At 54.1% G+C, this 14,908-nt stretch overlaps 1 protein-coding gene across 6 annotated transcripts in view; it reads left to right on the top strand.

Moving 5' to 3' along the window:
• Positions 1-14,908, top strand: part of PLXNA1 (plexin A1) — a 107,474-nt gene that overhangs the window by 85,722 nt on the left and 6,844 nt on the right. For all 6 annotated transcript variants that reach the window (XM_035546740.2, XM_035546737.2, XM_035546736.2 and 3 more), the window contains exons 23-30: positions 3,134-3,200; positions 7,829-7,975; positions 8,764-8,923; positions 9,488-9,591; positions 10,040-10,136; positions 10,834-11,024; positions 11,900-12,069; positions 13,815-14,027. In XM_035546740.2, coding sequence (XP_035402633.1) covers positions 3,134-3,200; positions 7,829-7,975; positions 8,764-8,923; positions 9,488-9,591; positions 10,040-10,136; positions 10,834-11,024; positions 11,900-12,069; positions 13,815-14,027 — 1,149 coding nt within the window. The remainder of the gene's footprint in view (positions 1-3,133; positions 3,201-7,828; positions 7,976-8,763; positions 8,924-9,487; positions 9,592-10,039; positions 10,137-10,833; positions 11,025-11,899; positions 12,070-13,814; positions 14,028-14,908) is intronic.

The following is a 14,908-nucleotide window of genomic DNA, read 5'->3' as shown; positions in this document are numbered from 1 at the left end:
TCGAGGCCCTCCGTGCCAACCCTCCCTCTGCACACTGTGCTGCGCCTCCCCACCTCTGCGTGAGCCCGCAGCAGAGATGGAGCAGAACCTGCGGACCTTCTCGCTCCAGCAGGGACAGCTGCGGGGTTGGCATGTCACCAGAAGGGCTGGAGGAAACCAGAGCATCTTCCAGACATCAGCCAACGTTCATGGTGTGGCCAGGCTGGGCAGCTCGTTGGGCTGTGTGTGCCTGGCCATGGGGAGATGCCTGGGGCAGATGCAAGCTGGTCCCAGCTACATCCCACCTACCTTCCCATGGCTTGTATCTCTACTTTACTTCTCACCTACAAATGAAATACAGGGAGCCTGTAATTTCTCAAAAGACCTTGTAAGAAATGTGCCAGAGAGGGAGCGGTGCAGACGTGTGGCTGGCTGGGAGAGGTGGGTCACGAAGGTGCCACCCCGCGTGTCCCCCGTCCCCGAGCGCATCCTTGGGCTCTCTTCTTGCTGTCCCTCCACAGCACCAGGCTTCACTGAAATATTTAAACTGCATTTCCAGCTCGTGGTTCACTCGGAGCATCACGAAGCTGCTGCCATTGGAGCAAAGCTCCGGAAGGAAGTAAATCAATAAAATATAACTAAAAGGCTGCGCAGGGAGGCCAGCAGCCGCAGTACCTGCGTCACGGGAGCAGCCTGGGGACGGAGCTCAGCCCCTGTTGGTACTGTCAGCCCGAGGACGGGCAGCCCCCAGCAACAGGGTTTGGGGACCCCACTGCAAGGAGCTGCAGGAGGCTTAGGACAGGGATGCGGTCCCATGGCCGATACCCTGCTTGTGCCTCCCAAAGTAAAATGTAAAGGGACTTTGTTCTTCCTGCAGCCGCGACACGGGGCAAGCAGCATTCGGGGCTGCGCCTCCGCTGGTTTTTTGATTAGCCCTGCTGTTGGGTGAGAGGATGTTCTTACTGCCTGGGGCAACTGGATTAACATCGATCTATCTGGGGAGAGCTGTTATTTATTTGGTTATTGGATAATCCCCCCGTTGCTGTGGCATCTGGCTCTATCGCAAATGAAGGCAGACATCGGCTGGAGACCAATCTGGGGCACTGGAGACGAGTGTTTGGGGCTGCTTGGTGAGGCACCCACTCCGGGGGCTGGGGAGGATGTCTGCTGGTAGCATCAGCCCACCCCTTTCCTTGGCTTTCTACCCACATTGCTTTCCTCATCTCTTTTTTGCTCCCCTTGATGGATTAATCTTCCCTGATAGGGCTCAGGCAGGCGCCCCTCCTGGAGGCTGAGGTCTTACCGTCCCCTAATGCCTTAAGGAGGGCTGTGCTATTCCAGGGAGGGCAGAAAGGGCTAAACCCCATTAGCACAAGAGAAAGGCTTGGAGGGGACCATACGACCCCAAGTCAGCTTGAATCAACTCCAGGAAAGTGGATTTCCTACCCCAGCCATCTGGACATGGGTTCCTGCCCCAGCTCCCCTGCGTGGCATTGCCTCTGGGCAGCGGGGCTCCGAGGTTCGGGTTCCTCCTGATTTTGGGTTTCTTGAGTCAGCCTGCTTGCATCTGATCCCTTGGGGTAACAGGAAGGCGGCTTCATTTGCGAGGTTATTAGTATTGCTTGCGCTTTCAGGAGCATCTGCCTTTCCAAGTGGCTGATGTGATGATTAATGGGCGGATGGGCTGAGGAGTGTACCTGGAGAGTTTCAGGAGGCTGCCTTGCCTTTTTACCTCAGAGGGAGCGAAAGTGGCTTTAAAAATAATGGACATGTTAAGGTGAATTTTAATCTCGTGGCAGCAAGACCAGCCTGTGGTGCCGAGGCAGGCACGTTAAGCTGTGAGCTGGGTGGTGATGTTCCAGAACAGGCACAGGCAAACTCTCCTAAACCTTCCTCGCCACGGCACTTTGCAGCATGACGGAGTCTGGATTTGAACTGTGCTTTAGGAAACAAGGGCCAAGATACAGGTTTTCTGAAGGCAGCTCGAGCTGCTTCCTCCACCAGCTGAGAAGCACGGCTCCATTTTGAAGCTTGTTTTGGAGCTGGTGGTTGCAACATAATTCATTGCAAGCTCCTTCTGCATTTCCACCCCGCTCTGAGGGGACACACAGGGACCTGGCATTTCACAGAATGGTTTGCATTGGAAGGGATCTTAAAGCCCATCCAGTTCCAACCCCCTGCCATGGACGGGGACACCTCCCACCAGACCAGGTTGCCCAAGGCCCCATCCAGCCTGACCTTGAACACCTCCAGAGATGGGGCATCCACAGCTTCTATGGCCAACCTGTGCCAGTGCCTCACCACCCTGTAGTGAAGAATTTCCTCCTTATATCTAATCTAAACCTACCCTCTTGCAGTTTAAAACCTCTACCCCTTGTGCTACTACTACCTGCCCTTGTAAAAAGTCCCTCACCGGCCCCCTTTAGGTGGTGGAAGGTTCCTATAAGGTCTCCGTGGAGCTCATGGCTTTTGCTGGACTCGCTCCAATGGCTCCAGGTCCTTTTTAGGCTGGGGGACCCAGAGCTGAAGGACTGCTCGGGGTGCTGCTGGTGGCCCAGTAGCACCGGGCCGGTTGCAGAGCAGCGGCGGCATTGAGTGCACCGCAGCACAAGTCAGAGCAGCAGATCCGAGGGGGAAAAAAGGGGGCTTCCAGCTGGATCAGGCCCTTGGCAGTACTGCGGGAGGGGGCTCCTCTCATGGAATGCAAGGAGGTTTGGTGAGGCTTTACCGGTGTGTCTCATACAGCCCTCTGTCCCTGGAGGGAGCTGCCTGGTTCCAGTGGGACACGACAGAAGAAACAAACTTCATTTAAGCAGAAGGTACGAGGGAGAAGTAGGAGGCTGGTCGTCCCCTGGGCGAGACTCCTCGCGGGACAAGATCATCCATGGCTCTCTCCAGCTCTGCAGATACACTGGAGGCTCATTTGCTTCTCCCTCTTGGAGGGCTGCTGTGGCTCAGCCTGGCAGATGGGAGGCGTTTCGCTAGAGCTTAGGCTGTCAGCTTATGCCCCTTTACTTTGAGTCTCCTGCCTTTCTAGATGTGACCCTATAAAGCCAAAAATAATTCAGCCACAGTCTGAGGGTGAGGTGGCAGTGGATAGGATCAGGCCCCTAATATCCTCTCCTGATGGTTTTGCTCTCTGCCTTCCCTACAGAACGGAATCGGTGGCAGAGAAGATGCTGACAAATTGGTTCACGTTTCTGCTGTACAAGTTCCTGAAGGTGAGTTTGGGAGGGATTGCTGACCCTGAACGGGAGGGGAGGTGGGATCCTGCCTTGTCACCCAGAGCCGGGGCTCCTTGGTTTGCAGCTCCCTCCTGGGGCACCGATCGCTTCCCAGGCCTGGGTTTCCGTCCTGCATTTCTGAGATGTGATTACCGATTCTGGGTTCCCTTTTGGGGAAATAGCTGAGATTGAGAAATGAAATGAAGACAGGGATTGCTTAATGCATACTGGGTTTGAGATCTTCATAAAAACAGTGCCTGGAGAAAGGATAAATCTGTAAGAACCCAGCTGAGCCTCGAATCCCTTATGAACGGTTCCCATTCCTGCCTCCTTGCCTCTCCCTGTGCAGCTCAGGAGGACAAAGCCCCAGGAGCTGGTCCTTCTACAGACACGGCTGTGCTCAGGGGATATTTCTGCACGTCTGAGCTGCAGCTTGATGTGCTGCACTCCTCACGTAACACTGCTGCTTTTCCTTCTTCTGCCTTTTGAAAGTGAGGCTCCTTGCTAGGGGGATGGTTTCTCCCAGCATCTCCGCTTTTGTTCTTGCTTCACCTCCGAAAGGTGTCCCCTGGGGACTTTACACCCCGAGGGTCCTGCTGGGGGACAGCAGCTCTCCCCCCCGTGTTTGTATGAACATATTAAAGACGTTTCCCCTGCCAGGACTGGTGTTTTCACCCGCTAGGGCTGCACCAAGAGCTGTGCAGGTTATATGGCCGTACCTGCAGGGGGACGTCCTGCTGGGGCTCTGGCGGTCCCACTGCCGGCGTGTCAATCAGCGGGGCTGTTTCTTGGGATCCTGCCTGGCGTCAGCTCAGCCAGGCTGGGTGGCACACAGCCGTTTTTGTGGGATTTCATCCCTCATTAAGATAAAGAGGGTTTGAACCATTTCCAGCCAAGAGATGAGAGCGAGCAGGAGTCTGTGCAGAACTCAAGTGATCGTCAACGAGAGGTGATTTATAATATCACTTACATGCGCTTGGCTTTTTGCCTCCGTGGAGGGATAGCCTGTATCTATAAAAATCTAGCTGTAGCATGCAGCGGAGATTGCTTTCCAGGGGTGGGAGAGGAGAAAAGCTGTGCTGTTTGCAGGGAGATGTCAAACTTCCCATGGCCTCTTCATGCTGCAGCTTTGCTGGGTTGTGCCCTCCTGTCCTTTGCTGTGGCAGTGCCAGGTGGAACCAGGTAGGAAGGAGTGGGCAGGCAGGACCTTGCAGCCCCCTCCCAGGGCACAAATGGGCCAAGGAAGGGGTCAGATCCCCCCTTGAAGGTCAGATCCTACTTGAAGTATCGGGATCCTTCAAGTAGGCACGATTATTCTTCAGCCCATCAAGGCAGAGCACACATCCTTCCAACACCCAGGGTGGCATCTGGGGATGTTCTGGTTTTGTGTGCATGTTTGGACACCCTTGTCCCGTCCCTGGCTGGACTGGGCAGGTCACAGGGGCATGGCCACCTCCTTCAGAAGCTGCTTTGGACCAATTTGTTTGCCACCACTGTCCTGTGTCTGTCCCAGCACAGCCCAGTCCCTCTTCGGAGAGGTCACCGTGTGCTTTGCCAGTGCTGGGTAAGCCTGAGGATAAGGAGTAGCAGGAAGAGAGGGACATGGGGATGGGGTCAGGACAATGCCTTTTTCCAAAGCCCTTGGGTAAGACATGGCATTGGCAGAAGAAATCACCTCTGGTCTCTGGCTGGTAGCAGCAGGAGAGCAATCTGATCTAGGTGCACTGTAACAGGAGGGATTTATGCACAGGGCTTGGATAAGCACGCTGGCTGTGAGATTTGTCGTGCTGGGGAACTGGTGGAAACTTAAATGCTTGGGTCACTCACATTAGAGTGGAAGAGGGTTGAGGATGCGTCCGTGGCCCCTCCTGTGTCAGCCCCACCGAAGGAGACCCGCGGGGCCTTTCCTGCCTGTCTCCCGGCAGTGAGGATCACAGGTGGCATGGGAAGCAGGAGAAACCCGCGGAGTAGATGGAGAGGTATCACAGCAGACAGTTTGCCAGCAGGAAAACATATGCCTTGCACCAAACCGCGGTAATTGTGCATGTAAATGAGGCAGGCGGATGTGTGCCCAGCTGCCAGGGCTGCTCTCAGCAAAGCTGCTTGGAACGGGGCTGGGCGCACGGCCGTGTTGTGGGACAGGGGATGGGGACGGGGACGGGGACAGGCACAGGACAGCCTCCTCCTGCCCGGGGCCAGGGCTGGAGATGGCAGCGTTTGGCCAGGGCTGGCGCTTTCACGGGGCCCTGCGGTAGCATTTATCAGAGTCTTAATGAGACACCCCGGGGAAAGGGAGAGGGATAAATTGAGACAAGCACTGAAAAATGCACGATATTAGGTGCCTGATGAGCTAAATCTAGTCCATAAAAGAGTCTGAGCCTTAGCTGGCTTGCCTCAGCCTGCACCCCACGTACCGACACATGTGTGGATGTGCCATTCGCGGGGTGTTTGCTCAGCTTGCAGGGAGAACATCCCTCATCCCTCAGCCTGTCCTTGCCCTGTCCCCTGGCCATGACTGAGCTGTGCTGGGGCTGGCAGAGCACGGACACAGCCCTGTCCTCCAGCAGCCTGCAGGGTGGCCTGTCCCCATCAAGCCATCCCCTCCTGCCTCTCACCCCATGGACACCATCCCGGGGCACCTGCCCGGTGCCTGGTTCCGTAGGCCACGTTCATTTCGGTGGTTTCTGTCAGGGACATGCCCTGAATGATCCTCACCTGCCATGGAGAAGAGACATACCCATCCCCAGGACGGCTCCATCCCTCTGGGGTGGCTGTAGGGCCAGGTCTAGCCCATGAATCCAAAAAGAGGTCAATTCCCCGCCAGCCAGGCTGGTGTCTGAGCAGCAGAGGAGGTGATGCCATGATGCCAGAACCACAGCCAGGTGCCAGCTGCAGCAGGGCTGGAGCAACAGCCGTGGTCCAGACCTTGCCTCCTGCCCTGACATCTGTCCCTGCCCGGGCACTCACACTGAGCCTCCTCTGTGGCTTTATCCCTCCTTGGTGGCACTTGGTTTCAAAGGGGAGCTGTCAGGCTGCACTCTGCGATGTGCAGGATGGTTTTTGGGGACAGCCGTGGGTCCCTTCAGACAGCAGGCCGGGGGCTTCGCTCCTGCTGAGGGGAAATCTGGGGCTGAGGATGGAGCAGGCACATGCGCCGTGGCCAGAAACACCGCTCTGATTTATTCCCCATCCACGCCGCTTTCCCCAGCCTAGAGGTTTTACAAGAAACGTCTATAAGCAACGGGCAGAAGCACCTTCTTGTCTTCCTCCTGCCGGAGGGCTCGGCTCGGGGTGCCGTGGGACACCGTGGGGCTCCCAGTTTTTCGGCCAGCCTGGTGCGCTCGCCTCCCGAGGCAGCCATTAGCACGCAGCGTAGCACCCACCTCGGGTCTCTCACTTTTCCGCGCTGACTTAATGAAGCCAAGTTTGCAAATGAAACATAATTTCAAAGACAGGCGTGTTGTCGGAAGGTCTGGGGATGATGTATGCCTGTTCCTGCTCGTTAGCAGCTGTCTCTTTAATTACCGCAGATGCTAACGAGATGCTAACAGCATATGGTGACAGGGAGAGCAGCCGCACTTTGCACCAAAGTACAATTTATTTGCGAGGCGGCCGGGAGGGAGGGGCAAGGGCTGGGGGGTAAAATCTGTTGGGATTTTCCTCGGCCCCCTCCGCTCCCATCCTACCCCGTTTTCCCCTTTAGGGCTGACGTCTGCATCTGGAAGGGCACGTTGGGATGCCTTGGGTGATAAAGGGTGTCCTTTTCCAACCGCCCTTCACCAGCTCATGGCTCCAGGCTGGTTGGTGCCTCCAACCTTGGCACGTCCTCGGCTGCCACAGTTTTAATATCCAGCATCTTTGGGAGAAGTGCTTGGTCCAGTTTTCTTCTCCCTTCCTCCTACTTGGGAGATTTGGCTGCTGTGGCTGGTGGCTCTGACAGTGGGGCTTTGGCAGTGGGGACATGCAGGTGGCAAATGGCTTAACTGCAGGAAACTCCATCGATTTGGAGGGTCCGGGCAGGACTGTCACCGAATTGTTCTCTTGCTTTTCCTTCCCATTGGACCCAGCTGGCTGTGCTCAGCTGTCTCATGGAGAAATCTCTCGACCTTCTCTCACATGAGAGTGTCCTCCTGGCAGATGCCAGCACTGCGTCGTGCTACCAGGGGAGAGCCCCCAGGCTGTCCTTCTGCAGCAGTCACTTTCCACTCCTCACGTGCTTTCCGTGGCTGGACCAGATGCGTAGATGATAGTTCGTATCCCATGCACAGACGGCTCTACTAAGTCATGTCTGTGGTGTGTTGTGCCCAGAGCAGCTCTGCTTTTCACTAGTCCTGAATTTAACCTTTTTAGCTCATCCTTTCCTGTAGAATGAGCAGAATTTATCCACGAGTGTCTGGAAACTCTGGGAAACTGAGGCTAGGGGTTGATAAGAGAACAACCTCCAGCAAGTTTTCAAGGAGAATGAATTGCTCCAGGGGACATACTGGGGGCACACTAGGGCAAGGACTGGAGACTGTTTATAAAGCCACGGGTGGGGCTTAATGCTGCAGGGACAGAGCAGGAAAAGGTGGTGCCTGGCACCTTCTTACCCCCCTCTTTTCTTTCTCTCCGTCCCTGTCCCACAGGAGTGTGCTGGGGAACCGCTCTTCATGCTCTACTGTGCCATCAAGCAGCAGATGGAGAAGGGACCCATCGATGCCATCACAGGAGAGGCTCGCTACTCCCTCAGTGAAGACAAGCTTATCCGGCAACAGATTGACTACAAGATGCTGGTTAGTGCAGGCAGGAACCCCACTGGTACTGGTTCTTGCCAGGACCCCTAGGTCCAGCTATTTAACGAGGTCTTGGAGATACCCAAAGTGCTTTTCATGGAGCATTTTTTCTCTTGTTCCTCTTTCCAGCACCCTTGGGTGCCTTATGCCCTGTCTGTGTGATACCCGTCTCACCAGGGTGCAAAAAGGGGCCTTTGCATGGCGAGGTTTGCTTTGGGGAAGCCAAACATGAACTGAATCCCCCTCTGCACCAGCAAACCCCATGGCCCTGACACACACAGGCATGGAGATGCTGTTGAGCACATGTTGGCTGGAGCAGCCAGCCAGTGGCTCAGGTTGGGTGCGAATCAAAGCCTTGAGATTTCCATGGGAGATGGAGAAATACTTCTCTTCTTCCCATATGAGCTGTGTCCCCTGTCTAGCTGCATGTTAAAGCTGGACCTTGCCCTTGGCTGAGCCTGTAGCTGGTTCCTTACCGCCTCCATCTCCACCTGAGTGGAGCTGGGAGTGGAGTGTGCGCGGGCATTGCTCAAGCTGTGCAGGTTTTTGTGAGCAGGGCATTGTTTTCTGGCCCAGGATTCCTGCATATTGTCTTCTGGAAATAGCTGGAGATTTGGGGGTGGAAGGGGACAGGTGGGGAGAAGAGGGAAGCAGGAATATGCCATGATGCTGCACCTCCAGAGCAGCCTGGGGTTGAGATGTGACCATAGGCATCTGTAGCCCCACGTCCTTGGATCAGCCAGTGTGTGACATCTCACTCAAGTCTTTCTGCCCTCTGTTCTGTGCAGACCCTCAACTGTGTGAACCCTGAGAACGAGAACGCCCCAGAGATTCCTGTCAAGGTGCTCAACTGTGACACCATCACGCAGGTGAAGGAGAAGCTGCTGGATGCTGTCTACAAAGGGGTGCCCTATTCCCAGCGTCCCAAAGCTGGAGACATGGACCTTGGTAAGAGAGAGGCCGAGCACTCCTCTTGGAATAGACAAGAGCAGAAATGCCAAAAACTAAACGTTTGAGGCAGGTGAATGCAAATCAGGACAGGGGACCTGTCAGGACGCTTGCATTTGTGTTTGTCCAGTCCGTTTTGGCTCAGACTGCTGTGCTGGTGGCACTGGCTGTGCATGGGGATGAGAAAGTCAGTCTTGCAAGCAAAGAGGAGAGGAGCCCTCTCTGTCCTGGCTGTGGTCTGGGATGCAGGTTATGAGCTACCTGAGGGCCAGGGAGGCCAGAAATAATTGAGAACAGGGCTAATAGTCTTGTTCTTGAAGGAGGAGCAGGAGGATGGAGAGGAGAAAAGCCAAAGAAGGGTTGCCAGGGCCAGACTGGTGCTGTCTTTTGTTGAACACTTAGAAACAGCTTTTGCCCGACACCATGTTGACAGTCGTCGGTCCTTAGGTTTAAAGGTGATGGCAGGGCTCTTTCGTTTATGCCCAGACCTTGCTCCTCTGCTCTCCTTGGCTTTGTCCTCCAAGCTGCCCGCTAACCATGAGCCCTTCTCCCTCACTGGGACAGAGTGGCGGCAGGGCAGGATGGCCCGGATCATACTGCAGGACGAGGATGTCACCACAAAGATTGACAATGACTGGAAGAGGCTCAACACCCTGGCCCACTACCAGGTAAGGCACCGGGCAGTCACAAGCTGCTGAGAGCCTGAACATCTCTTCTCCCCCTTATCCTGATCAGAGCCTGAGTTGGGCTGTCCAGAACCGGCTGCTCATGAAGGGATGTGGCCAGGAGGTCTGCAGTCACTTCCATGCACGGTCCCTGTGTTTATGGTCCTTCCGTTCAAGGAAGCCCTACATGGGGAATCCTCAGGACTCAGAGGCTGCTCCTTGCTCTGACCTTGCTTTGCCATTTTCATGTCGAAGTTTCTGCTTCATTCCCGTTGTGCCCTGTGCCCCCAAGGTGTTGCAGAGGTAGATGTTTAGGTCTCCTTTGCTGGAGATGGGTGTCCCTGGAATGGGGTGCAGTGTATCTTCATCTCTCCTGGGCTGGCTTCTCCCTGCCTGTTCCTCGTGTGCATACCCCAGTGTCACAGCCTGCCCGTGCCACCTCTGCCTGCAGGTGACGGATGGCTCCTCGGTAGCCCTGGTGCCCAAGCAGAACTCAGCGTACAACATCTCCAACTCCTCCACTTTCACCAAGTCCCTCAGCAGATACGGTGAGTGTGCAGTGGGATCCAAAGCTTGCTCTAGGCTGCGCTAGCAGGGAAGGCAGCACCAGGCTGGGTTTGCAGACTGAGGCACAGGACAGGTGCCCATAATTTTATCTCACTGGAACAAAGTCCTCTAAATCCCCGTTTCTCCTGCACTGTGCTATGCTGGTGTCTGAGAGGGAGCAGAGCCCCCCAGTGTCATCTCTTTGGACTCAGGGGAGGAAGACAGGTGTCAGATGGCTGCAGCTAAGGGATCCACTCCCTTTTATTCCCCTGAAATCTCATTAAAATAGGCACAGAGGCACTAAGCACTTAAATAGGCTTAGCTGAGGGCCCTAGCGAACGTGCTGGCAAGCGTGCTTTGGCCTGGGTTCGGGAGGGAGTTGTGTGGTCAGCTCAGGCTGACACGGGAGGCCAGGCTGTGATGCTGGCATCTGCAAGCTGGGAGCCAGACCTCTGCAGAGTCCCTTGCAAGCAGTATCAGATGGCGCTGGCCTCTCTGCATCAGTCAGGGGCTCGTTTACCTGGGCAGGCTGCGAGGAGAGTCCTCGGTGATGCCCAGCACAGCCGACGGGAGAGGCTGAATCCCAAGCTCCTGTTTAGCAGGGAACACACACTGAAGTCAGAGCAGGGGACAGGGATGGAGGGGCTGGTGGCGAGGTGGAGGTCAGGTCGAGTTTCCCTCTGTGCTGGGTGCTTGCAGAGAGCATGCTGCGCACAGCCAGCAGCCCCGACAGCCTGCGCTCACGGACCCCCATGATCACCCCCGACCTGGAGAGTGGCACCAAGCTCTGGCACCTGGTGAAAAACCACGACCACATGGACCAGAGAGAGGGCGACCGAGGCAGCAAGATGGTTTCCGAGATCTATCTGACCCGCCTGCTAGCCACCAAGGTACGGCACGGAGACACAGAGCTGCCACCTGGCTTTGAAACGTGGTTGGGGAGGGATAAAGATTTAGGATAAGCACTGGGTTTTTATTAGACTGCTCCTTCAGCATGGGAGGAACTGCTCTCCTGATTTTTGGGCCTGAGCTGGAGGTGCTGTTTTTGTGTGCCACAACCCTAAATGAGCATCCCTTAAATGGATTGTCGTATTTGCTTTTCACACCCTTTGGCACTTCTACTGTTTGCTGCATCGTTGAGCAGCTGCTAGACTGCAAAGCAGAGGTGCTTTGGAGCAGGCACCTCATCCCGTTTGTCTGCTGTTTGGGGTTAAGCTGCAAAATCGGTGATGTCAGAAGGGTAAATACCTGGGGCGCTTGGCATCACAGGAGGTTCCCCTTCCCTCAGCACACCCAAAACCTTCTCTAAAGCAGAGCGGGTGCTGTTTGTCTAAGATGTCCTCAAAGAGGACCAGGAGCCTGAGCTGAAGATACTGGCTCAGAGTAGCAGAGACTGGGGTCAGCCATCTCCTGTGATTTGGCTCCCTGCATCGTGGGACTTAAGGGTTTCTTCAGCGATGTTTGTGGTCAGGTCTTGGGTGCCTTAATGGAACCCAAATAAAGACCATGACACAACATACATCCCTTCATCTTTTTGCTCTATACGGTGATTTTATTTCTATGCTTTTAGCATGCCGGTTAATGCAGTGAAGCAGAAATCTCATTGCTATGGTGCCTGTTTTTCTGTTGAAACCAGTGAGAACCAGTATGGTTACGCAGATTGTACTGGGTTTCTCTTCCAGGTGGTAGGAATAGGAGTGAAATTAGTTTAAAGGCTCATCTCTGTGGTGGTGCTGAATAGTCCTTCTCTCCTTCTCCTCTTCAGGGCACCTTGCAGAAGTTTGTGGATGACCTGTTTGAGACTATCTTCAGCACAGCACATCGTGGGAGCGCGCTGCCCCTCGCCATCAAATACATGTTTGATTTCCTGGACGAACAAGCTGATAAGCATCAGATCAATGATTATGATGTCAGGCACACCTGGAAGAGTAACTGGTAATGGAGAGGGGCAGTGGGACAGGGGCTAACGGTGTCACAGCTAATGATACCTCCTACCCTTCCCACAGGGAGCAGAAATATGCCTCTGGTTGTCTGTGGAAGTGATCCAGGACAAGAGAGGCCCATATCTCTGTGATTTGGGTGTGGGTAAATCCCTTGCATGCCTTTCTGCAGCAGAAAAAATCCCAGGAATGCAATGCTCCCTCAGCCCTTACATCCCCAAATCCAAGGCAGCACGCTCCCCCTGACGGCTGGAGCTGGCTGAATGCAGTCCTGCTCCCATCTCACCTTGAGCAAATGGTGCTCGGGCTTCTCTGTCCTCGGGGCTCCTCCAGAGATGCCAGCCCGGATTCTCGTCTTGGCTGTCCTGGAGGTGTGTGCCATGTTCCCTCCCATCACGCAGCCGAGCGTGCCCTAACAAAGTTAGTGTAAAGCCGTGTACGTATCCTCCATAACCTCACCTGCAGAGCCAGCCCATCAGCTCTGCTAATCGCTCCCTGAAAAGCAGGGAGGAGCTGCTTATGAGACCTCAGTAAGTGCTGTGCTGGGGCCGGGGCTCGAGCACACGTTGTCGGCTCTTTCTCTGCAACCCCCGCCTCAGCATTCTTCTCTTCTGCTGCCTCACTGATTTCATCTCTCTGATCTTGCCGTTACTGGAGACGGTACGTACGTTCCCCGTGTCTGGCATTTGTTAAATGGCAGCCAAATTGCTTTTGTATAGTTCAGTAACTGTTGGCAATTAGCGGGGCAGGAAAAGAAACATTTTTAAATGGAGATGTGAGAGTGCGGAAGTGCTTGGAACTGATTTATAACTCCGCTTTCTATATTAAAAGAAGGAGCAAAAGGCAAAGGAGGAAAAAAAGCCCCGTTCCACAGGGGCTGGGCATGCAGGCTCCTGCATACTAATGCCTGTGCTTATCTCTGGGTGCTAATTCGATGTGTGGAGCTAATTTCTTGAGGCCATTCCCTTCACAAATGAAATATGTACATGCACCCAGTACCCTCATTAGGGAAGTCCTGGGGAATGAAGTGTGTTTTGTCTAAGATAAAAGCATTCGCTGGGTGTCGGTGCTGAGGGATGACAGATCCGAGAGGCATTCTGATAGGGGGAGACCCCAAAATGCTCCTGGGAGAGAAGAGGGGCAGGAGAGTGGGAAATGGAGCAACGGAGAGTGGCTCGTGCGTAAGTATGCAGCAAACATCCAGCCCGAGGCTGGCTGGGAAACCCACTGCCTCTACAAGGTGCGTTTCCAGCATCTGAGGCTGCCTAGATTGTCCTCTTGTGTTCAGTGTGCTAATGAGCCCCTCGGGGAGTCCAGCTAGTCCTTCCTCCAGCACGAGAGACGCGTGGAATGCCCCAAGGTGCCTCAGGCAGGGTTATCTCTGCGAGAGGAGGGAACCATGCGTGGTGACCCATGGGCTCAGCCATGGCTGCTCTGTGCGAGTGGATCCTTGGAGAAACTGCAGCTCTTTGGTGCCTTGGTTTGCCTTTGGAGATGTCAACAACGTTGAGGAATTTCCCCGTGGAGAGCTATGGCCATGGTGGGCTGGGCAGAGGACGTGGTGTTGCGCTGGGGCAGAGGCAAATGGCTGTTCATCCCGGGTTGTTTGCATCCCTGGGGCTTGGGAAAAGCAAATCCTGGATCGTGGGGAGCTCCTTCTCTGCAAATTGAGATATGTGTGTGCTGACTGCCCTGTAGGGCTCGGTTCATGTGCTGACTCCTGTTTCTTTCTTCCCTCAGTCTACCTCTACGTTTTTGGGTGAATGTGATTAAGAACCCCCAGTTTGTGTTCGACATTCACAAGAACAGTATTACTGATGCCTGCCTATCCGTGGTGGCTCAGACATTCATGGACTCCTGCTCAACTTCTGAGCACAAATTAGGAAAAGACTCTCCCTCCAACAAACTACTGTACGCCAAGGACATCCCCAACTACAAGAGCTGGGTAGAAAGGTGAGTAGGCTTGGCAGGAGCTCCTTGCTTCACCTGGAGGATTTAAAGTGAATGTTTGTGGGAGTGGGGGCTTCACACTGAGGGCTTGGTCATTGAGGAGACCCCTCTTGTCAGCCCTCTGAAGAGAGACTGTGCTAATGTTGGTGGGAAGTAGTCCTTGTTAAAGAGATGGTGCTTTCTTGTGATTATCCCTGGGAATGAGTTTGCAATGACTGTTTGGAGGAGCTGTTTATGACTTGCTTAAGGGGTGCTAAAAGCAACCTCCACTTTTGGGTTTTCTGTTGTTGTCTGTTGTAAAAACTTGGTCTGTGCTAGGGAATTGCTAACATCTCCCTTGATTGCTTTTGAAGAACAGTAAGAAGTAAGTCATGGACAAGAGAAGTGCCTTTTTTGTACCATGACAGTACATGCAGGAGGTTTTGCTGAAATGGTTGAAAATTACCATTTCCCATCTCTCATCCATCTGTACATCTTGCCTGGGATCCTGATGAGATCAACATGCTCCGAGGCAGTGCTTGGGCTGCTGTCGTGGTGCTGAGGAGCAGGGCAAGGAGCAGGTCCCCTGACTTCTTCTGACACCCTTCATTCACTGTTAGCTGATGAGAGACATCCTTCTGTCCCGCTGAATTAATGCAGTGTTAAAGGTTCAGGGTTTGAGCGCTGCTGATTGCAAATTGATGCTCTTGGGCATAATGCTGTGTTCACTTTTATCCTTTGGGAGAGAAACCTGGGAAATGTCCTACAGAGCCCTCCAAATAGATCTACTGTAAAAATGTTGCTGGGTTGCAAACTGGGACTTCATAAAGCTTAAAAAAATGCCAGATTTAACGTTTCTGATGCAAGATTCCCCTTGTGCTTATAAGCTGTTCTCAAGATTATGT

The sequence above is a fragment of the Cygnus atratus genome, chromosome 10, assembly GCF_013377495.2.
Source record: "Cygnus atratus isolate AKBS03 ecotype Queensland, Australia chromosome 10, CAtr_DNAZoo_HiC_assembly, whole genome shotgun sequence".
Taxonomy (NCBI): Eukaryota; Metazoa; Chordata; class Aves; order Anseriformes; family Anatidae; genus Cygnus; species Cygnus atratus.
This window is presented reverse-complemented; position numbering and strand designations above follow the sequence as displayed.